The sequence below is a fragment of the Euleptes europaea genome, chromosome 9 (genome assembly GCF_029931775.1).
Source record: "Euleptes europaea isolate rEulEur1 chromosome 9, rEulEur1.hap1, whole genome shotgun sequence".
NCBI lineage: Eukaryota > Metazoa > Chordata > Lepidosauria > Squamata > Sphaerodactylidae > Euleptes > Euleptes europaea.
The window spans coordinates 68,381,567-68,406,833 of NC_079320.1; the positions used below are offsets into that span (position 1 = coordinate 68,381,567).

Sequence of the window (25,267 nt, forward strand, 5' to 3'; positions counted from 1 at the left end):
AATCCAAGGCAGACTGGTGCTAGATCCCAAAATTCTAGGTGTCTCTTGAGTAGGGGTGCCAACTCTGGGTTGGGAAATTCCTGGAGACTTGGGGGTGGAGCTTGGGGAGGGCAGGGCTTGGGGAGGGGCCTCAGCATGGCATAGTGCCATAGAGCCTACCCTAAAAGCAGCCTTTTTCCCCAGTGCAACTGAGCTCTGTAGTCTGAAGACCAGTCAAGATACCAGGAGATCTCCTGGCCCCACCTGGAAGTTGGCAAACCTACTCTTGAGCTTCTTTATATTACGAAATGGGATCCTAAATAACACTGCAGTTGGCTAGCAGTCGCACGTAATTTAATTAAAAAAACAAAACCCAAAACATATTGCTTCTGTAAAAAAAGGTAAAGGTCCCCTGTGCAAGCACCGGGTCATTACTGACCCATGGGGTGACGTCACATCCCGAAGTTTACTAGGCAAACTTTGTTTACGGGGTGGTTTGCCAGTGCCTTCCCCAGTCATCTTCCCTTTATCCCCAGCAAACTGAGTACTCATTTGACCGACCTCGGAAAACCTCCCACTCAAAAAAGCTCTGCCCCAAAAACCTCCCACGGGTGGCGAAGAGGGAGTCAACCTTGAGCCAGTTACCTGAAACCAACTTCCGTTGGGATCGAATTCAGGTCATGAGCAGAGCTTGGACTGCAGTACTGCAGTTTACCACTCTGTGCCACGGGGCTCCTGATTGCTTCTGTATCTGCATGTAAAAACGGAACCTCCAGCCTTTCTCATTGCTGTAGTTTTTCCATTCTTTTTTGTTTCACGCTGGTCCTTTTTGTGCTTGATGGCTGAAACTTATCTAAGGATCAATGTTGCCCTTTTCAGAGTATGACAGATTTCGTTAGCCAAAATTCCATGAGCTAAGAGGAAAGGCATAATTTTTAAAGAATGGATAAATAAATATTTTATAATGGTTACCGTACTTGTTATATATGTAGTAAACCCTCCCCTCCTCAGGCTCCGTCCCAAAAACCTCCCACCGGTGGCGAAGAGGGACCTGGCAACCCTAGCCTATGGTGATAGAACTATATGGAGTACTGCTTCTGGTGTGATTTTTCTTGCCTTGATCTGAATTTATTAACAGGATACATTTTCAGTTAAAAAAACAAATATATACTTTCCATTGGGAGTGGTGGTAAAATATGATCCACCTTACTAATCTTGCATCCTGGAATTACTGGATAATTCCTGAAACTATAGAATTCCAAAATTATTACTTACGTATTTTTAAATGTAATTTCATTCTTTTTTCTTCTCTCTGCCAGGTCAGTGTGAACCAATCACGTTGGAACTGTGCATGAACCTGCCTTACAATTATACTAATTTCCCCAATTACTTGGGCCATCGAACACAGAAAGAAGCCTCTATCAGTTGGGAGTCTTCTCTCTTCCCAGCTTTGGTTCAGACCAATTGTTACAAATACTTGATGTTTTTCGCTTGTACCATCTTGGTGCCAAAATGCAATCCTCAAACCAACCAACGAATCCCGCCATGCAGGTAATATTTAACAGCTAGCTGCAGTTTAATTTTTTCCTCTTTTCAGTGCAACTTTAATTCTGACCACAGTGCATAGAAAGACAATATCAGTGGTGAGACTAGGGGTTCCTGTTGCTTCTCAGTTTAGTTTTCAGAAACTGCAATGGGGGCACAGCAGCAAGTAGGCTGTGCATTAAGTCAGTGTTAAATCAGCAAATCCAGTTTTAAACCAGTGATCCAGACAAAGCTAGTGGTGCAGAAAATCTCTTCCTCATCTGCACCGTTATGTGCAATGCAGGTGAATTCATAGATCATTACCAGCGCTAACCTATGCAGAGGTATATCCTTCTAACTCTCTTCTAGCTCTCACACCTTTGTTCCATCTTGATGGCTGCCATTGCCATGTGGAGCAGAGAAAAGGCTGGCTGCCTGGCAAAGACTCCAAGCTGACGGGTAGCTTATTAGAACTCTATGACTTCCAAAGTTAGAGACTGCCTTAGAATAAGATCAGCTAGAGCATGTATAGGGTTGAGGGGCAGATAAATGTATGTTTACTCATTTTCTTTCCTATTACTATGTATGGGTGTGAAAGCTGGACAGTGAAGAAAGCTGATAGGAAGAAAATAGATTCCTTTGAAATGTGGTGTTGGACTGCCAAAATACCGTGGACTGCCAAAAAAATAAATAAAAAAAATCAGTGGGTTCTAGATCAAATCAAGCCTGAACTGACCCTAGAGGCAAAAATGACTAAACTGAGGCTGTCGTATTTTGGTCACATCATGAGACAACAAGAGTCGCTTTTCCAGTCATGCTAGGAAAAGTTGAGGGCAGCAGGAAAAGAGGAAGATACAACAAGAGATAGACTGACTCAATAAAGGAAGCCACAGCCCTCAATTTGCAAGATCTGAGCAAGGCTGTCAAAGATAGGACATTTTGGAGGACTTTCATTCATAGGGTCGCCATGAGTCGGAAGCGACTTGACGGCACTTAACACACAACACACACTTCCTCAATCCATTTGTTTTACTTCCTCAATCCATTGCTGTTCAGAGCACGTCCATTGTCCTTTTCCTTTTAATAAATTCTTTACTATTTTAAACATTGGTAGTTGTTCTCTATATCACATAGACCTCCACTGTTCAAAGCCACTATTCAAAACAAGTGCCAGGGGTAGGGACGGTGGTTGGTTGCTAATTCCCAAGAGTGCACAAGTGTGGTAAGCCTTCCCTGTAGGGTTGCTAGGTCCCTCTTTGCCACCACAGTTGTGGGGAGGGGAAGTGAAGGTGATTGTAAGCCAGTTTGATTCTTCCTTAAGTGGTAGAGAAAGTCGGCATATAAAAACCAACTCTCCTTCCATTTTTAATGTCAAGTTTGTGTCCATTTATTATATTTTGCACGAACTGACCTGTGTGTCCTATACAGAAACTTAAGATCCCTCAACCATTGGTTAAGTAGTTTAGCAAAATTAGGGAGGACAAATATGAGTCCTGCTGGCTACCTGCTTGACTGGATGCATGCCAAGATTTCCTGTGACATATTTTAGGAGAAAAGCAATTCTGTGGTTGCAGGAAATTCCTTCAATGCTTCAATTAGGCAAGCCAAATATTTCTAAATGTAGATTTTACCATATATAAATGCACACTAGTTGTCTATTAAAAATTAAATAAAGCATAGGATTCAAGATGTTTCAGACTGCATGTTAAACAGTGTAAGCAAATATAGATTTCTTCTGGGATTAGATGGCAGAGGGACTTGCTTAGCCCGTTCTCTTGATGTGTTTCGTCTTTTATGCATGGCTGTTTCACTCACCGTCACCCCTCCGATAACTTTTGGTCTTTGTGTTGATTGTACATGCTGTTTCCGACCGTCAGAGGTCGCCTCGCTCTCCCCCTGCCTTTCCACGCATTTTGCCTGCATTTTCAGGGACCTGTTTTATCTTGAATTTGAAAACGGGCAAAACCCGCGGAAATGCAGGTGGAGAGCGAGGAAACCTCTGATGGTCGGAAAAGGCATGCATAATCAAAACAAAGATCTGAAGTCGGAGTGTATGGTGAGTGAAACAGCCATGCATAAAAGACCCTCCTCTTTTTTTCTTACCTTATTCTTAGTCCACTTTGTAGGTGTCAATAGAAGACCATTGTATTACATAACATGCCAGTCTTTTGTTAAGGTACGAAGTCTACACAAAGTCCTACAATTTTCTGATTATCTTTTCAATTTGTTATCCCATCCTTTCTCCAAAGACTTCTATGCAGAATGCATGAGTCATTCCATTTTACCTTCACAACAACCCTGTCAGGCAAGTTAGATAGAAAGATAATGACTTGTCCGAGGACACCCAATGAGTTTTATGGCTGAGCCAGGGATTTGCATCCTGGTCTCCAAATCTCCATGACCCACTATCATGGTCAGTGTCATTTTTACTGGTTGCAGCTGTTTAATAAAACAGGCTTGCAACGTCCACATTCGGTCACAAGCATAATCCAAATAATGATATTTGTTTCTTTGGCACTGGCACATAGCTCCAGAGGAATCAGAGGCCACAGAGCCTTATAAATGCAACTGTGTGTTTCGTCTAGTTCCTAATACTTGTCATGTGCACATCTGATTTGCACTTCAAGTTTGGGGAAATAATGGTTGAAGTGTTTTAGAACCATTAAAGACACTGATGGGATATTGTTCCATATAATAGTGTGTTCTGTTCCTGGTTAGTCCATCTTAAATGGCTATAATGAATAAAGAATATGCCTAATAAAGAACAATCAAAATAATTATTATTATGGGAAAGCTTTCATATGAAGAGATTTTTGTTAAAAAAGGGCTGTTTTTGTCCAGAAGGCAAAGAACGTGAGACTATTTATCTAGAGAAGTAATACTCGTTATTGAAAAGTAACATTGGGTAAGCCTCCTTTTCTTTCTCAACTATATTTCAGGTATTCATAAAAATGGTATCGGCTCAAGCTGACCCATGCTTTAACCTGACACTGTGGGTGCTGGAGGGGCTGTTTCCATGATCCTTTGTGGATGCATTGTTATAGTATTCTGTGCCAGTTTTGGAAAATCTGAGAAGCTTCCTGATCAGGCTGAAAGTAATGTCATTGAAACAGTGGAGAGTGTTTGGTCAGCTTGGAAAGAATTTGTTGATGTTTTGGAAAGAATAATTAAGAGCTGTGCAAAATAAGTACCATGTAAATAGCCTCCAAGCATATATAGCCTTACATATCTATTGAAATGTCCCATCTTAAGCATCAATCTATCGATCTGTCTATCTATCTAAACTCAGAAGTTCTTTGACTGAGTATAGTAACATACCAGCAAAGATTGCATTGACTTGTATCTCGGGTTGCCAACCTCCAGGTGGTGGCTGGAGATCTCCCGCTATTACGACTGATCTCCAGGTGGCAGAGATCAGTTCCCCTGGAGGAAATGGCCACTTTGGCAATTGGACTCTATGGCATTGAAGTTCTTCCCCTCTCCAAACCCCATCCTCCTCAGGCTCCACTCCCCAACATCTCCAGGTATTTCCCAAGCCGGAGCCAGCAACCCTGCTTGTATCCAACAAGCTTTGGTCACAGAGTGGACCTTGTGGAATGGAACTTTCATTCTTCAACCCTCGCTTTGCAGCCCTCTGAGCCTCCTGAAAATTCGTTCCTGAGGGTGAGCAGATCCTCAGTGTAGGAGAAAAGCAAAGATCTACTGTGTGTGTGTGTGTGTGTGTGTGTGTGTGTGTGTAGGGGGAGAAATCAGCCACCTCTTCCAAAGATGAACATTTTTCTCTTAAGTCTTCAGAACTGTATGGCTGGATAAAATACAATATATTTTCTTGCCTTATAAGGTAAACATAAGTTTTTATTTCCTTAACAAGATTTGTGACTTTTGCCAATGATTTTTTATTTGGAGGGGGGGGCAACATTTTTTCTATTGACCTATTCTCTGTTTCCATCCAAATTAATCTTTTCAGAGCACTTTGTGAACAGTCCAAAGAACGATGTGAGTCTGTCCTTGGGATTGTTGGCTTACAATGGCCAGAAGATACTGATTGTACTCAGTTCCCAGAAGAAAATTCAGGCAATCAAACCTGTCTAACCCCTGATGAGGATGTAGAAGGTGACTTCAGTACCTTAAACTGATATTGAATGCTTTTGGTTTTTTAGATGATAGAAGGCATGTAGTCATCAGAATGCATGAACTAAGTACCCAAAGGTCAAGAAAAAATAACCATCCAAGGCCAAAGCGTTATACAAGCTAAAAGTTATGTCCTTGCAAAATATGTATGTATTTATTACAGGCTAAAATCTAATTCATGCCATCATATTCCCTATTACTATGTATGGGTGTGAAAGCTGGACAATGAAAAAAGCTGACAGGATGAAAGTAGATTCCTTTGAAATGTGGTGTTGGAAGAGAGGGTTACAGATACTGTGGACTGCCAAGTAAACAAATCAGTGGGTTATAGATCAAATCAAGCCTGAACTGACCCTAGAAGCTAAAATCACTAAACTGAGGCTATCGTATTTTGGTCACATTATGAGAAGGCAAGAGTCACTAGAAAAGACAGTCATGCTAGGAAATGTTGAGGGCAGCAGGAAAAGAGGAAGACCGAACAAGAGATGGATTGACTCTATAAAGGAAGCCACAGCCCTCAATTTGCAAGACCTGAGCAAGGCTGCCAAAGATAGGACATTTTGGAGGACATTGATTCATAGGGTTACCATGAGTAGGAAGCGACTTGACGGCACTTAACACACACACACACACAAAATCTAATAACACATATAAGGCCTTGCAAAAGCATACCAAATAAACATGCTCATGTAACACAATTAGACATAAAATCACACAATAAGCTCTGACCATATGTTATACGTGTATTAGATTTTAGCCTGTAATAAATACATACATATTTTGTACAGAGATAACTTTTAGATTGTATAACTTTTTGGCCTTGGATGGTTATTTTTTCTTGACCTTTGGGTACTTAATTCTGTTGTTTGTTAGGGTTAAGTCCCCCCCATTTGTTGTTGGTGTGTCATTGGAATGCATGCCTATCATTTCAGTTGTATGGCTGGGAAGACACTGGGCTAATCCCACGGCCGTAAGACAACTTGTGAACTCCCCTTTTCTCTTTTACACCTATCTTTGCCTTATGACTTTTAAAAATCTGATTGGGCTTTGTACATTTCCTGACAGAGTGTTCACCCAGCCACTTCAAGTGTCGTTCGGGAAGGTGCGTCTTATCCTCTCGAAGATGTGATGGGCAAGCAGACTGTGAAGACGATAGTGACGAAGAGAACTGTGGTAAATGAGCTAAACAAAACAACATATTCACTGCCAAGTAGCTGGGGTGTCAAGGGCAGCCATTGATTATGAATGCTTACAATGGCATATTTGCTTCCTGTAACCTTGGAATTTTAGAGCCCCGTGGTGCAGAGTGGTAAGCTGCAGTACTGCAGTCCAAGCTCTGTTCACGATCTGAGTTTGATCCCAACGGAAGCTGGTTTCAGGTAGCTGGCTCAAGGTTGACTCAGCCTTCCATCCTTCCAAAGTCGGTAAAATGAGTACCCAGCTTGCTGGGGGGTAAGGTGTGGATGACTGGGGAAGGCAATGGCAAACCACCCCGTAAAAACAAAGTCTGCCTAGTAAACGTCGAGATGTGACTTCACCCCACGTGTCAGTAATGACCCAAGGTCATTACTGACATAGTTAAATTGCGGAACTCCCTGCCCCAGGACGTGGTGATGGCTGCCTACTTGGAAGGCTTTAAGAGTGAAATGGACGTGGAGGAGAGGGCTATTCATGGATACTAGTCATGATGCATACCTATTCTTTCAAGGATCAGAGGAGCATGCCTATTATATTAGGTGCTGTGGAACACAGGCAGGACAATACTGCTGCAGTCAGGATGTGACGTCACCCCATGGGTCAGGAATGACCCGGTGCTTTACCTTTTTAATCTTGGAATTATTTGGCAGTGAGGAGTGATAAACTAAGCAGAAAGTATAATAGCAGGGTGTGAAGTAAAAAACAACAGGTTTCAGGGATTGTGCAACTTAAAAAGCAATCTCTTTTTATATTCCATTGTTCTTCCATAGGTCTCAGGTGGTATATAAGGGCTTCCGTCCCCCCATTTTAGCCCCACAACAGTTATTTAATACAGATTGGGCTGCGGATGGGGGTGGCTTGCCCAAGGCCAAAAGAAAAGACATGACAAAAATCACAGATCTATAAAGTGCGCTGCATGCGCATGTGCATGCGTGTGCGCGCGCACACACACACACACAGGTAATTCAAAATAGGCCATACGGGAGGATAAGAGGAAACTGAACCCTTCAGTCCTGCTTGGTTTTCCTAATCAAAACCAGGCTTCTCATGCTGTTCTTAGTATTTTAAAGTTTTAAAAGACAGGTTTTTTAAAGGATACCCCTTTTCCCTTTCAAACTAGTAATAGCCAGGGGAGGTTGGGTTCAATTAGCAAAATTGAGCAGGGCTTGAAGGGTTAACTTCTCTCTTCCCTTGCAATCATGTGTGTACACGAGCACACTGTTCTTTTTACAGACTATTCCATAATCTTCACCACGTATGTTTTAGAAGAAGAGTTGGTTTTTATATGCTGACTTTCTCTACCTTTTAAGGAGAATCAAACCCGCTTACAATCTCCTTCCCTTCTTCTCTCCACAACAGTCTCCTTGTGAGGTAGGCGGAGAGAGCTAAGAGAACTGTGACTAGCCCAATGTCACTCACCTGGCTTCATGTCTAGGAGTGGGGAAACCAACCTGGTTCAACAGATTAGAGTCCACCGCTCTTAACCACTACACCACGCTGGCTCTGAGTATGACTGAGCAGTACTCTAAACACAGACTACTGTATCTGCTCTAATCCCAGCACTCAAGTTGAACATCACACTAGCCACTACTGTAAAGCTTAACCATGCATTCCTGAGCCTGGGGGCCGATTCTCCTTAGGAGGCAGCGTGACCTCGCCGCCAGCTTGTGTCTTGTGCCGTGATTAGATGCCCTTACGCTGGCAGCGAGGGCAGCTCTCTTGGCACCTGAGCGCCGCGGAACTGAGCGCCACTCCTCCTCCAGCTTGGGGGGGGGCGTTCCCAGGGCGAGCCAGGGGGAGGAGCTGCCAGTAGGCGGCTTCCTGTCCCCTTTCGCTCCGTAACACCTGCGCCGAGAACAGCATTGCTGCGCCTGCTTTTTAGCAAAAAGGCCCCGCTTAATAAAAAAATAAAAATAAAAAGCAGCAAAAAGGCTTTTTTTTTGTTTTTCGGCGTAGGTGGAACAGTTTTAGGAGGCGGCTAGACTGCGCCTTCTCCCCGCCATTCCCTTACGCCAATTCTCAGGAATGCACGGTTAGTCAATGTGAGACTGTACAGTATATTCGAAAAAGAAATTTAAGAACATAATAGCAGTTCCAGTCAGATCAACATGTTATATAGCCCAGTGTAAGCCCCGTGGTGCAGAGTGGTAAGCTGCAGTACTGCAGTCAAAGCTCTGCTCATAACCTGAGTTTGATCCTGACCGAAATCAGTTTCAGGTAGCCGGCTCAAGGTTGACTCAGCCTTCCATCCTTCCGAGGTTGTTAAAATGAGTATCCAGCTTGCTGGGGGTAAAGTGTGGATGACTGGGGAAGGCAATGGCAAACCACCCCGTAAACATAGTCTGCCTAGTAAACATCGAGATGTGACTTCGCCCCACGTGTCAGTAATGATCCAAGGTAATTACTGACATAGTTAAATTGCGGAACTCCCTGCCCCAGGACGTGGTGATGGCTGCCAACTTGGAAGGTTTTAAGAGGGGGGTGGACATGTTCATGGAGGAGAAGACTATTCATGGCTACTAGTAAAAATGGATACTAGTCATGGTGCATACCTATTCTCTCCAGGATCAGAGGAGCATGCCTATTATTTTAGGTGCTGTGGAACGCAGGCAGGATGGTGCTGCTGCAGTCGTCTTGTTTGCGGGCTTCCTAGAGTCACCTGGTTGGCCACTGTGTGAACAGACTGCTAGACCTGGTCTGATCCAGGATGGCCTTTCTTATATACTTATGTTCTTATGACCCAGTGCTTGCACAGGGGACTATTTTTACCTTTTCAGACATTAAAAGAGCACTCTTGTGATCATCAGTAGGTTCTAAGTTTTGATATACAGATGTTCAGTGACAACGTCAGCAAATCTATTTACTCATTTAGACCTATTCTAAAGCAAGTAGCAATAATTATTTTCTAAACACATGTTAATTCCAAGCGCCCCTGTTACTAACTGCTGTGTTTTAGCTCAGATGCTCAAGCTTTGTTGCATCTCCTGGGAAAGAACTCCCCACATTTGGGCAGCAGCAGTCGCCACTTTTTCTTTATGTATTTTTGTTAAGCGTTCACACAGCATGGTTAAGAGGCATTCCGAGCAAAAAATTCTTGTTTGCGACTATGGAGCAGATGACAACCCTCCATAATGAACATGGACATTGTATACGTCATCACAGATTGTACATATCTTTAGTATTGCTCTGGAGGCTATTTGAATATGGCAGTATAAACCAGAGAACATCTTTGTTTCCCAAAGTTACAACATTGACGTCAATGATCATATAAAACAACTTATTGCGCAGTGAGAACAATTAGCGTTTACATTTTTGGCGTAGGTCACGATCTAGCCAAAGGTCAGTACTTTTAAACCCATTTAATTCCATGATGCAATTAAACACACTTAAATCTCTCTTGTTAAAATCAGCACACATGCTACAAAGAGAACAAGGCGGCAACACAAATGTGGCCTTCATACTTGCACTGCCAGGGTCCCAGAGTAAGGGATCTTTGGGCAGCCCAATTCTGAGGAATGCTGGCGGGTGGGGGGTGGAATGCGGTTATTAGTGTAATAGTGATACTTCTTGTTGGCTCCCTATGGACAATCTGCTTGGGGGGACAACACAGCCCCCTCCACCAGGCACAGACCCATAGCAAGCATGCCGGAGACCCTAGCAACCTTGACAACTCCCAGCAATTGTGGAGTGGCGGCCAACAACATCCCTCTGAGTGGCTCAAATGGGCACAGCCAACCAGAGGCTGTCAAACATGGCCATGGCTTCTTGGCACCATCCCCTCCCTCCTGCAGAGCACACAGCTTAGTGTCCAAGTTGCGGAATAGCCCAGTTGCCAGCAAAATCTAAGACAGAGGCTGGGCTTGAATCCATAGTCTCTACACCCAAGATGAGCGGACCAAACAGGCACCAGCAAAGGAGGAGTAGACACGTTCATGGAGGAGAGGGCTATTCATGGCTACTAGTAAAAATGGATACTAGTCATGATGCATACCTTCTCTCTCTAGTATCAGAGAAGCAGGCCTATTATATTAGTTGCTTTGGAACACAGGCAGGATAATGCTGCTGCAGTTGTTTTGTTTGTGGGCTTCCTAGAGGCACCTGGTTGGCCACTGTGTGAACAGACTTCTGGACTTGATGGACATTGGTCTGATCCAGCATGGCCTTTTTTATGTTCTTATGAGGAATGGCATCAGGTATTAGGCACTCCGCTGTAGCTATGACATCACCACCAACAATATGAGAGCCAGCGTGGTGTGGTGGTTAGGAGAGGTGGACTGTGATCTGGAGAACCGGGTTTCATTTCCCACTCCTCCACATGAGCGGCGGACTCTAATCTGGTGGAGCAGGTTGGTTTCCCCACTCCTCCACGAGAAGCCTGCTGGGTGACCTTGGGCTAGTCACAGTTCTCTCTGAACTCTCTCAGCCCTCACAAGGTGTCTGTTGTGGGGAGTGGAAGGGAAGGATATTGTAAGCCAGTTTGATTCTCCCTTAAGTGGTAGAGAAAGCCAACATATAAAAAGCAACTTGACTCCTCCTCCCTCCTCCTCCTCCTCCTCCTCCTCTTCTTCTTCTTCCTCTTCTTCTTCTTCTTGTAGCAGGGAAATAGTAACGAGGTCCAATGAGTAGGGCTCCAAACACCCTCAGTCCAGTACAGCCCTGTGCCTTTTCAAGCTGCTCTGGGGAGCCAGGGAAAAGAAGTAAGGCAAAAAGTTGCACACCTTGGTTGGATCCTGCAGTGTGAACATAGTTTCAGAGTTGGAATGGGAGTGAATCTACTGCTCAAGGGCGCCCTTCATATGCCCCTTTTACCTGGGCATTTTTAATGGGGCTAAATGTCATTGGTTGCTTATCTGGATCTGTTTCACTATTGCATCAAGATGTTTGGATTCCCCTTGAAATTTTGGAGCGCGCTCTCTCTCTCTCTTTGCCACCAAATCACAGCTGACTTATGGTGACCCCATAGGGTTTTGAAGGCAAGAGACGTTCAGCGGTGGTTTGCCATTGCCTGCCTCCGTGTCATGCCCCTGGTATTCCTTGGAGGTCTCCCATCCAAATACTTGCCAGGATCGAGGCTGAGAGTACGTGACTGGCTGTATTACCCATGGTTCAGAAAAAATAGATTCCAATAGGCAGATATTGGGGAGGAAAAGGTATGCAGTTTTATTAAACAACAAATGCACCCTTTTACCCAGGCTAAGTAATCTTTTAACAAAAAATACCCTTTATCCAGGCTGAATCCAAAATAAGGATGGGAAGTTGTCTCCTGGGAGGCAAGCAAGCCGCTTCTTCTCTGGCAGCCGTCCAGACGCCCTCCTCCTGGCTGGCTGGCTGGCTGGCTTATCTGAAGCCCTCCCCTTCTTTTAACAGAGTGAAAACTAACCGTTTCCCCCATCACCAGGTGCTCATCATTTACAGTGCTGTGTGCAAGTTAATGACCTGAGATTGCTCTCACATGGGGAAGGGCTGCATTGACCACCATCTACCTCCTCGTAGTACAATGGTCTTCCGCAGTTTCCACTACACTGGCTCAAGGTCATTCAGCAAGTTTCCTTAGCAGAATGGGGATTCGAACCTGGGTATCCCAGATCCTAGTCCGATACCCTAACCATTACACCACACAATTATTTCTAACTATCCTGCTACTGGAGAAATCATTAAGATCTGAGCTGTTATTGGAGAGTAAGGATTTCTCTTTGTGGAAGATGCTAATAGGAAAGTGGTCTGAATAGCATGATTGATTTACCTGGTTGGCTGGCATGACTATTGGGCCAGGGTATAAGTTAATGGTTCTGACCAAATCTTTGATTAGTTTTCTGGCCAGGGCTGCATTGTAAGGGAGATTCTTGCTTATTGTCCTGCAAATTGTGTCCTGCATTGATGAAACTCAGGTAATCAAAGAAAGGAGTCCTGATGAGGCCGGTTCAGAGTTCTCATTGGAATTCAGGTTTTTTCCTCATGCTTTAGCTCCTGAATTGCAAGTAGTCTGATCTTATTTCTCTGCCTTAATAATCAAACAGGGATCTTGTGTTGCAACTTAGGCATTGTGATGCCTGAGAAGTCTCTGGGCATGTGTATGTCAAAAGTAGGTTTCCCAACAAGTAGGTGGTCCCCAGGGGTATCAGGACTGAAAAGTGCTTAACTTTGGTTCAATCATTCCTCTAACGTTATACATGTTAGTGTGTCCTTAATGTGACAAAAATCCTGCAAAACAGACAGTTTGTTGGTCAGTCATGTTTATTGTACATGGCCATAGGCCTTTTCAATTTAGACAATATTACAACTATATATATGGGATGTCATGTGGTAGATCTTCCACTGAGCTACCCCATATACAGATACGTTGAGGCCAGGGTTTTTTCAAAAAACGACTGGCAGATAATTTATTATAATTTGGTCTCTTTGAATTGGCTAGTAGTACCTTGTATATATTGGGTTAAGGTAAAGGTCCCCTGTGCAAGCACCGGGTCATTCCTGACCCATGGGGTGATGTCACATCCTGACGTTTCCTAGGCAGACTTTGTTTACGGGGTGGTTTGCCAGTGCCTTCCCTAGTCATCTTCCCTTTACCCCTAGCAAGCTTGGGGACTCATTTGACCGACCTCGGAAGGATGGAAGCTGAGCCATCCTTGAGCCGGCTCCCTGAAACCAACTGCACGGTCAGTGGTGAGTTGTTTTGAAAGTCACCTGGTGGTAGTAGGTTACAGAAGGCTGGTATGATGTGATCATGGTATGATATGGTCAGTAGGCTGAAGGTATCACCCCAGGCAGCAAATTTAAGAAAACATTTTGCCAAACCATACTTCCTTTGGATCTCACAGCAGCAGGGGCAGTACTAGGGGGCTCAGTTGGGCACTGATTTCCTAAAGCCATTTTGACTGCCTACAATTTTTTTTTTACACCCAGCACCATGTTGAAAGAGCATCCCCATAACCACTGAAATAGGGAAACCATTAAGGACACAAGAAAAAAGATTTATGATCAGCTTCGCTTTTGGATAGCCTGTTTCTGATTTTTTTAAAAAAATGTGAAAATGACCCAGTACCCTTGACCAAGGAACGGTACACTCCTTCTTTCTGGGATGGCTGTCCTCTTCCACCGAGCACGCAGCTTCGGGAGGGATGCACGAGGAGTGGTGAGGAAGGTAGGGGACACCCGCCTAGCCAGCCAGATCAGCCGAATCAACCCTGGCGATCAACGGGGTGACAGATGTCGCAGCCAGATTGCCCTCACGTCCGTATGACCCAGTATATAACTACTTGTACTGGGATAAAATTGAATGAAAAAGAATACATGATAATTTGTACTTTGGATGCTCCTACTCTTTGTGTTTGTGTGTATGTCTGGGTGTGTGTTTTTGAAACAAAGATAATCTAGAACAAATTTAATTTCCGCTTGCTTGGCATCACAAAAAAATTAGCATGTTCTTCCCTCTCTTCAAAATTCTTTTTTGCTACATTCACAGGAACACAAACAGTACTTTCAGCTATTTGACTTTTAAGGTATGAAATACAGTTTGATTATACAAAGTGAATTCACTTAATAGAGAATTGCCACCTCTCTCTCTGTGTCTCCTAGACAAAATGTCTTTAGTGGTCAATAGAATTCTTATTAGGTTCTATAAATATGGGAGACGGCATCTTCTAGAAAATTACAGCTGTCAGAATGACATTTCTTTGACCATGGCTAATGTTGTTACTGACGAACATCCAATGCTTTTAAAGCTCTAGAAAGCTGCCCTCTCCTTGTTCAATGGTCTTTGAACATTATTTGTGCGGATGATACTGGACATAATCCGGAGAAAGTTCTGTGCTCCCCCCCCCCTTAATGCAGCAGAAGGGGGCTGAGCAGTCACACGATATGGTTATTGCAGGTGTCTATCAGTATAAATAGTCCAGTTAGGGTTGCCAGGTCCCTCTTCGCCATTGGTGGGAGGTTTTCTGGGCAGACCTTGAGGAGGGAAGGGTATGGGGACGGACTTCTATACCATAGAGTCCAATTGCCAAAGCGGCCATTTTCTCCAGGTAACTGATCTCTATCAGCTGGAGAACAGTTGTAATAGCAGGAGATCTCCAGCTAGTACCTTCTGGGTTTTCTGTTACTTGATGCTTTGGTAGATCTTTACAGAAAGATTTTACTCAAAGCGGGGATGGGATCCAAGTGAACAGGAAGGTGTGGATTTCTCCTGCCTGCCCATATTGGATACCACATGCAGCACCGTTTCCCCTCACACTCACTGTTTCCTCTTGCCAGCTCTTGTGAACTTTGTGATACCTTTAAGAATAATTGATGGCGGACATATTATTATAGCATCATTACGCTATAGCAGTCTGCCTTTTACTGATTAAAAAAGAAAGCTAGCAAAAAGCACTCTGTCGGTTGTGGGGGGGAGTGGCATGGATGAGGGGACAGTACAGAGTATCCCCTCCCTTGTGGAGCCTTCATTGCCCCTGTGAATGCTTATGTGTTTGCAGTAGCTGTAAGAGCACAACAGGGAATCGTCCCTGTGTGGTAGCCACCCCCTCAGAAACACTGTGCCATGCAGGATGGATATTTGCAGTAAGAACATAAGAAAGGCCCTGCTGGATCAGACCAAGGCCCATCATGTCCAGCAGTCTGTTCACACGGTGGCCAATTAGGTGACTCTGGGAAGCCCACAAGCAAGACGACTACAGCAGCATTGTCCTGCCTGTGTTACAAAGCACCTAATAGAACAGGCATGCTCCTCTGATCCTGGAGAGAATAGGTATGCATCATGACTAGTATCAATTTTGACCAGTAGCCATGAATAGTCCTCTCCTCCATGAACATGTCCACTCCCCTCTTAAAACCTTCCAAGTTGGCAGCCATCACCACATACTGGGGCAGGGAGTTCCACAATTTAACTATCCATTGTGTGAAGAAATATTTCCTTTTATCTGTTTTGAATCTCTGACCCTCCAGCTTCAGCGGATGACCCCACGTTCTAGTATTATGAGAGAGGGAGAAAAGCTTCTCCCTGTCCAATCTGTCCATACCATGCATAATTTTACAGACCTCTATCATGTCTCCCCTTAAAAAAGGTAAAGGTCCCCTGTGCAAGCACCGGGTCATTCCTGACCCATGGGGTGATGTCACATCCCGATGTTTACTAGGCAGACTTTGTTTATGGGGTGGTTTGCCAGTGCCTTCCCCAGTCGTCTACCCTTTACCCCCAGCAAGCTGGGTACTCATTTTACCGACCTTGGAAGGATGGAAGGCTGAGTCAACCTTCAGCCGGCTACCTGAAACCAGCCTCCGTTGGGATCGAAAGGTCATGAGCAGAGTTTGGACTGTAGTACTGCAGCTTACCACTCTGCCACGGGGCTCCTGTCTCCCCTAAACCACCTTCTTTCCAAGCTAAACAGCCCTAAGCGTTTTAACCGCTCCTCATAGGGCAGTTGTTGTAGTCCCCTGAAAGGAGAATTGGCCGAAATTGGTTTCCTTTCTTGTATGAGCAGATGTAATAGTCTGATCATGGAAGTCAGAGTTTGGATCCAACCCTATCATTGTAATTATACCTGACTGTAGATCTTTAGGAACTTCTATACTGGATGATAGCCCCCCCCTCCCCCGCAATCATATTAGGGCTACAAAATAAATTTCAAAACATAAAAAGCCAGTAACAGTTGTTTTGATGCCATTACTAATGATAAAATAAAGTTTTTGATCATAGGTGCAAGCATTGTATATGTGGGAGAGCAAGGGTCTTTCCCACCTATGAGCCAAATGAATCTCCTTGTTAGCTGTTAAACAAGTTTCAGGGGTACTTATAATTAATATTTTAGTGATTCCCACCCCCCACAGATATAGGAAAAGAATAGGTAACAGATCTCTTGAGAGGGAATTCATGGGGAATTACCCCTCTTGTTGACCACTGGATTAGTGTCTAATCCTGATCAATAGGGTTGTAATATCAGTTCTGTCAGAGAAGTCAAGCTGTCCTTCATCCTAATCTATTATACTTGCTGTCAAAAAGCATATGAACTCCAGCTGTTCAAACCCCCTGTAAGTGTGTGTACAGATTCATACACACCAACAATACACCCATACATAAGTTCTTTGCTTCCATTAAAATATGAGAATTGTTGAAGTGCGTGAAGATGGAATTTACAAACCATTCTTCCTGATTTTGGAACTAGGGCCACGTAAAGATCCCTTTATCAGACTTTTCTAGTAATATTGGTCTTTTAATTTCCCATCTGTTGTGGAAGAACCTTGCATTTTTAAGGCCCCAGAAATGAGTAAGGCAACTGTCTGTGGGCTTCTTAGCAGCCCGTTCCTATAAGTTGATGATGAAATGACCTGCTTTAATTAATGCATTGAGAAAACAATCTGTATAAAATCTGTAGAAAGGTAAATATTTTATAGATGCGGGCTGTATCTTGAAATCCTCTGTATGACAATGAACAATTTTAATATCAAATGGCTGGTACAGTTACACAGGAGTTCATCTTTAATTTATTATAAAACCAGTCCAGTTGATTAAAGACACTTGGAGGAGACAGTGGCTGTGTTCAGTGAATAAAGATGAGCCTCCGGAAAGGTGCATATCACTGACAGAAACCTAACATACCTTGCCCCATCCCTATCCCATTTTCAGCATTATAAACTCCTGATCTCTCTCTCTCTTTAAAAACAATTCTCGTTCATATTTTAGGATACTTCATTCCAAATATGACAAAGCATGTGTGCATTTAACCAAAAGTGAAGTGCCATTCATTTCGGTGGGAAATTTAAGCATAGGCAGAACCCATCAACAGACATCAATGATAATTGCTTAGGTTTGGTTATAAAATGCCTAGAGTTTTCATGCCAAAATTCTGAGCAAAATTACCAGATAAGGGTATGAAGTTTTGAAAGCTTAACAGTGCAAGCTCAATCCTAAACTGAGTTACACCCACTGATTTCTCATGAAGGACATCACAGAGCTGGAAACAGTGCAGAAGAGGCAACCAAGGTGAGGAAAGGCTGAAAAGTCTGGGACTTTTCAGTTTAGAAAAGAGATGACTAAGGGGGGACATGATAGAGGTTTATAAAATTATGCATGGGGTGGAGAAAGTTGACAAAGAGCACTTTTCTCCTAAAATACTAGAACTTGAGTAGTGTCATTGCCAGAATGTCATTGCTACATCCTCTGGCAATGACATTAATTGCCCCCCCCTTCAGCTGGCCTGCTCCTGCCCACTGGCAGCCCCCTTAGTTGGCGGGCAATTGCCTGCCATTACCTGGTATCTAACAAAAACTAACATCTCTGTACTGTTACCATAGGTTAGGAAATTAGTACAAGAATATGCGGAGATATCTGCAAAAACAGTTTGTATTGGAAAACCAAACAAACAATAACAGCAAAGTGCTATATACAGAAGTGACAAATCACATCAGTGAAGTGCTATGTACATAAATTGCCATAAGCATATACAGCAATCTAGGCATATCTTTTTCATATCCTAAATGCAGGTAGATGTTCAATGGATGTTCATATTACTGAAGAACAAGATGGAATGCTGGGATACGATCGTTTCGGAGTCTTCTTCAGTCCCACATATTTCACCATAAGTGGAAAGTATAAATAGGCAGCTGCTACACTTTGTATCCCTTGAGGAACCTGTTACAGTCTTTGTAAGAAGCTGTGCACCTGGTCTGCTTTAAAATTCTTAAGACTACTGTACTACAGATCTTTATGAAAATTGAATATAGCAAGACCATGTATCCATATGAGGAACTTATTAATCTTCATTGAAGTGAACACATACACTTATGGTGAAATATGTGGGACTGAAGAAGACTCCGAAATGATCGTATCCCAGCATTCCATCTTGTTCTTCAGTAATATGAACATCCATTGAACATCTACCTGCATTTAGGATACGAAAAATATATGCCTAGATTGCTGTATATGCTTATGGCAATTTATGTACATAGCACTTCACTGATGTGATTTGTCACTTCTGTATATAGCACTTTGCTGTTATTGTTTGTTTGGTTTTCCAATACAAACTGTTTTTGCAGCTATCTCAGCATATTCTTGTACTAATTACCTGGTATCTGGCAACACTAGTACTGTTGGCCACAGGCATAGACAGCTTTAAAAGGGGATTAGACAGACATATGGATAGGGTTGCCAGGTCGCTCTTTGCCACCGGTGGAAGGTTTTTAAGGCGGAGCCTGAGGAGGGGAGGGTTTGGGTAGGGGAGGGTCATCAATGCCATAGAGTCCAATTGCCAAAGCGGCCATTTTCTCCAGGTGAACTGATCTGTATCAGCTGGAGATCAGTTGTAATAGCAGGAGATCTCCAGCTACTACCTGGAGGTTGGCTACTCTATTCATGGAGGATAGATCTATTAGTAGCTACTAGCCCTGGTGACTAAAGGGAACCTCCATGTCCAGAGGCAGTAAGCCTCTGAATAACAGTGCCAGGAGGCAATATCAGGGGAAGGCCTCAGCCTTTATGCCCTGTTGTTGGACCTCCAGAAGAACTGGCTGGACACTGTGGGAGACAAGATGTTAGACTAGATGAACCACTGGTCTGATCCAGCAGGGCTTTTTTAATGTTCTTATGACTTCAATAGAAGCTGTAACTCTATTTAGGATGGCACTGTAAATAGTCCAAATAGTCTTAATTAATGCAGGAATTAACTTTGGTGACGACGAGGGACCTGGCAACTCTACCTTAAGACCAATAGATATATACATTTCAGGAAAGTGGGGAGATGTGTGTGTGTGTGTGTGTGTGTGTGGTCTGCTTTTGATAATAGGACAGATTGTATCTGACTAATTTTCGAATTGAATTCCATTTAAAAAAAAATTCTTCAGGTTGCAAAGAACGAGGCCTTTGGGAATGTCCCTCGAGCAAACTGTGCATCAAACATACGATGATATGTGATGGCTTTCCAGACTGTCCTGATAAGGTGGATGAAAAAAATTGTTGTAAGTTTTTAATATCATGTTGCCTATACATTGTATATTATATTACTCAGCGTACCAGTAGCACAATTAACATTGCCTTGGACCCTGCAGAAAATCTCAGTCAATTGCCGGGATTTCCATCAGTGGAGCAGCACTTCCTTGCCTCTTCCCTGCAGCCCCAATTGCTGGTCTTGCGGGGGACTGGTCCTCTAGGAACAGTGTGGCAGGGGAGCTGTAGGTTTGCATCAGGAGTGGGGAACTGGCAAAAATGCCACCCCCATCAGCAGAAATGTCTGATGGATCCAACCCATAGAGAGTAGCAAAGTCACATTGTAGATGACATTCATTCTTGGTTAATTGTTCCTTTTCACTCTTTTGTCCCTTTCATTTTTACTCTTGTATCGGGGTTTCGCTTTTATGTCACTTGGGTGTCCATTATATTATTTAATACCCACTCCCTGTTTTTCTATCACACATAATAACTTCTTGTCTGAATGTCTTCCCAACCCTTTCTTGGTTTTTGCTTTCTTTCTCTGTCATCTACCTGCCTATCATCTCTCTCCCTGACCTGATATTCCCTTTCATGTTATACTTTTGCGAGAATACAATCACTTCTGATAGCCTCTGTACCTTTTGCCGTCCTGTGATTACTCCTTCTCGGGATTTAGTTTCTTGCTGTTTGCTTTTGCTGCATTCAAGTATGTTACTCTAAATATCCAGAATGTATTCCGTACTTCCGACCTGAATTGCATGACTAGAAAGCTCATTGGGGTATTTTTCACAGAGATTTGCTGCTGTTTCAACGCTGATTTGCGTCGGAGTAAAATTTTGGTTATTCACTGCAGATCCGGCTTTCCCCCCACTGAGCAAAATAAGCTGCGTTAAAAGAGAGGCAATCCAAACCACTTTTGAGACGATTTGTTGCTCGGATGCCCATGAAAAAATGTTTGCTTCGCTCCCTGGGATGTCTCCTTTCTCCTCCCCCAAGAACAGTGATTGGCTGGGGGAGTTTCGAGCTCAGACAAGAATACCGCCCCTTTTGCTGCCTGCCTGCCTAGAATCCTGGCACTTCTCTCCCTCCGTCCCGGAGGCTGGCGGCTGGCCTGGGATGGGCCTTGGAGCTGAGCCCACACCTCCAAGCCCAGGGGGATGTCGGACGGACTGCTCCATGGGGAGATGGGCGGGGCCACGCCATGTGCTCCTCGTGCGCTGGGGGTGGTGGTGGTGGCAGCTCAGTCTAGGGCAGCTGGACCCGTGGGGGAAATGTTCAAGGGAAGGGGCTGTTGGCCCCTCTACCCCAGCGGGGAAGGGGGATTTTTGAGAATTCGGATGGGAAAAATGTGCATCCTGAGAGCGGAAAACCCAAGGCAAAACTCCCTCCCATCACTCTTCTGAAGAGGGGCGGCCAGCCTGCTCTTATCTCCCTCCTGTCTCTCGATGCACTGTGGGCGGATCATGGCCGGCGCGCAAGCCAGAGGCCTTCTTTCCTCTCCACCCCCCCTGCCATTCACACTTCTCTGGGCACATGGATTCCCTGCCCCCCCCCCCCAATCCTGTCTATCATTAAAGGGCAATGGGTTCCACACCTATAGAAAATAGAGGGAAGCTTTGAGGAAAGTGCTGCCTTGCCCCCCCCCCCCATTTGGAATCTGACTGTTCCAAAAGCAGAACAGAGCGAGGGTGGAAGAAAAATGGAGGAGACCAGAGGGACTGGTGCTTGTTTTTTGCAGTGGGGCTGGTGAACCGCACAAGGTAATCTGCTGGGCGGAGTTGGGGCGGAGCTGGGGGCAGGCATAAACAAGGAGCCTGTTGGAAGGGGAGGCCTCCTGCAAAAGGGACAGACCAAACCGTTGTCAAATACAGCGTGCTTTGTTCCCATGAAAAACCAAAACTACATCAAGATTGACAGGGATAAATCGCGGCCATGAAAAAAACATTTAAATCATGTTTTTTTTTTTAGTCCGTGGCGAAACAGAAGCAAAATCTACCATGAAAAATGCCCCATTGTCTATGTTCACAATGCATTATGTTAATTTGACTGATTTTCATAATTAATATATTTTTCAGTTTTTCGTATTTCAAGGCGGTATTCTGTAACTATGCGGTTTAGAACATTGACCTTGTTTTGAAGGGATAAAATTAGAAGTAGACCTCTCCTTTTGAATTTCATGCCAGAAACTTGCTTTCCTTATCCTGTGTTGCCTGGAGGGGTAGGGTGGGGAATGAATTAGCTATGCAGTCAGGTTGCATCCAGCACCCAGGCTGTTCCTCATTTTCAGTCACCTACATTCCATTTTGGCTGTATATTTATTTAGATATTTATACTCCACTTTTCTCCCCGATGGGGATCCAATTGGCTTCTCAAATGGCTGCTTTTCTAGGGGGAAGATGGTTCACCGGTTTCCCCTGAGTGAAAGTTGAACCAGAGAGAGCAAAATGATTTGGGTTGCATTGAACTTACAGATATGCATATATAAGCATAATTGTACCTTATTGTTGGAGGGACTGAGAAGGGATCTGGTTAAGTGGGATAAATTAAAGCTGTCCTAATTTGCAAGAATAGTGTAATTTAAATGTCAGTTCTTCAGTTTCTTTTTTGTTTACTCCTTTCTCATTGTCAGTAGTCATGATGAGGGTGATGATAATTATTATTTATGAAGCACTTCAAAAGCAGGCACTGTAGAATGATTAGCTTAAAAAGGACAAATTCTGATCACAGATTTTTAGAACAAAAGACCTTGAGGAAAGGGGGATGGGTGCAAACAGAAGGGGAAAGGAGAAGGATAAGCAGAGATCAAAGATTTTGGATGGAAGGTACACTTTCAGCGCTATATCAACATTTGCAAGTAGGGTTGCCAACTCTGATTCCTGCAGTTACAGGGGTGGTACCTGGGGAGGGGGAGTTTGGGGAGGCAAGGGATCTCATCAGGGAAGTGATACCATAAAGTCCACCCTCTGATAGGGTTGTCAACCTCCAGGTGGTAGCTGGAGATCTCCTGCTATTACAACTGATCTCCAGGTGACAGAAATCAGTTCACCTGAAGAAAATGGCCACTTTGGAAGGTGGACTGTATGGCATTATACCCCACTGAAGTCCTTCCCCTCCCCAAACCTCGCCCTCCTCAGGCCCCGCCCCCAAAATCTCTAGGTATTTTCCAACCTGGAGCTGGCAACCCTACCTCTGAAGCTGCCATTAACTTCAGGGGATCTAATCTCTGTAGTCTGATCAATTGCAGTTTCAGGAGAACTCCAGGCTACATCTGGACGTTGGTAACTGGTTTTTTTGCAGCAAACTGCAGAAAAAAAAACAGCAAGAAATAGAATACAAGTGTAAAGAGAATTTCTGTGTCTTCGTTAGTGAGAAGATACACATTTCCCATTAGCATAAAGTTAGTGGAGTCTATATAAAGAATGACCCTGAAAAAACTACAAAAAGAAATTATTCTGATACAATTTTGTTCAGAAAATGTTCCTTTATATTAAATAAAAAGTATACATTTGGTAGTCATTCAACAACAGTTGTTGTGTCCCTGAAGTCCCTTTCTTGCATCAGGAGTTTCCTTGTGTTGATTTCTGATTGGTAGCATGTTTTAGTTATATTTTCCATTCACATGTTAATTTTAGAAAAAGCAGGAATGAATACCTCATTTCTGCCACGCTGTCACCCTTTGTACATCAATCCACTGTTTTCAAATTTTCCTTCTGTTTTGGTTCTTGATCATGATACGTGAAAAATCCATTTACAAATATTTGAGGACATCTGCATGTGTTTCTGAAAGCCAGCTCATAATCCGTACGACTTGGACTAGCTGATTTGACCACAGGCTGCCCAAAAGACAGCTTTTGAGAGAACTGTGTTCAAGTGCAGCTTCTATAGACCCATTCGTTATGTAGAGACATAAGATGACTGCCATGTCCATATGCTGAAGCCAGCGTTGCTGGTTAAAATTACAATAAATTTAGTTTTCCGTCACGCAGAATATTTTTCAGTTTCACTTCATTGTACCAATTGTATTTATATGGATTATTTATCACGGTTTTTGTTTTGCCATTTACTAACAAACAAACAAACAAACAAAACACCAAAACAAAACCTCACCAGACAGTAAAATTATTGGAGTAATTTAACAAAATTCAAAATTTTATTAAAATGTTTTCTATTATTTTCAGGATACTTGGAGGTCATTTAAAAGCATGATAACAAAAACTCAGGTAGCATGCATGCCACAGATTAGGAAAAAATACAAGCTAGTCCAAGAGGATGCCTGCGTAGAATGAGCAGAGTCAAGGAAGATCTGAAAAGCAAGACAGCTTCATTGAAAAGAGGAAACTTGCCCAACTAAGGAAATCAGAAGGAGCATAAATTTTGGCAAAAAATAAATAAATCAAGTTGACAATAAGACAAGCGAAAAAAAGAATACAAAGAGCACATTGATAAAATATTTTTTAAAAAACAATGTCATTCAAATGTTACTTTTCCTGTGCTTCTGGTATTTGTTCCTGATGCAACTGCTGTCGTTCCACTGGAGTGCTAGGATTGGGATTTGTAGCCAATAAAATGCAAATGATAGAATTTGAGTTCTGTAGTTTATCCCATATTTTGGTTTCACTTTGTGTTGTTGCTGGAGGACCTTGAGATTCCAGAGCTCAATTAAACAACAACAACAACAATAACGGTCAATTGACCAGTCTTCTTCTTCTTCTTCCTCTTCTTCTTCCTCTTCTTCTTCCTATTATTATTATTATTATTATTATTATTATTAATATTAATATTAATATTAATATTATAATCAAGAATATCCAAACATTTCACATCTATTATTTCGAATGTTGTTTATACAGTTATCATGTGAGAAAGGATTTTTATTTGTACCTTTTTTGTTGTTCTCTTGGATCACTGCCAAATCACAGCTTGATTGCATAGCATTGCTAATTCCACTTGTCCTTGATAACATGAGAAGATGGGATATGCTATTGAATGTATCTCATCACTGCAATTTGTAATCCACCTATTTCGATGTAATGCACCAGCCATCGATGAGTACCCAACAGGGTCTCAATTAATCTCATTTTTCTTCCCTGCTTGGAACTGCAAAATCATGGAGGTTATCAAGGCCCTTATAGCAGGGTTGCCAACCTGCAGGTACTAGCTGGAGATCTGCTATTACAACTGTTCTCCAACTGTTAGAGAGCAGTTTACCTGGAGAAAATGGCCGCTTTGTCATTTGGACTCTATGGCATTGAAGTCCCTCCCTTCCCCAAACCCCATCCTCCTCAGGCCCCACCCTCCAAATCTCCAGATATTTCCCATCCCGGAGCTGGCAACCCTACATTATAGGCATCTGGTGAATGGCATTATTTAAGTGAATGGATCATAAGCTGTAGATACTAAGTTCATACAATTGTTGCAAGTTGATACAGATAACCGCTCTGAGCCCGGTCTCGGCCGGGTAGAGCGGGGTATTAAATTGGAACAATAAATAAACAAATATCCTAAAGGCATCCTAAATAT

General features: G+C 43.2%; 1 protein-coding gene across 1 annotated transcript in view; it reads left to right on the plus strand.

Moving 5' to 3' along the window:
* CORIN (corin, serine peptidase) overlaps positions 1-25,267 on the plus strand; it is a 126,107-nt gene that overhangs the window by 69,651 nt on the left and 31,189 nt on the right. Inside the window, exons 11-14 of the mRNA XM_056855088.1 lie at positions 1,299-1,530; positions 5,471-5,616; positions 6,700-6,807; positions 19,663-19,776. Of these exons, the coding sequence (XP_056711066.1) occupies positions 1,299-1,530; positions 5,471-5,616; positions 6,700-6,807; positions 19,663-19,776 (600 nt within the window). The remainder of the gene's footprint in view (positions 1-1,298; positions 1,531-5,470; positions 5,617-6,699; positions 6,808-19,662; positions 19,777-25,267) is intronic.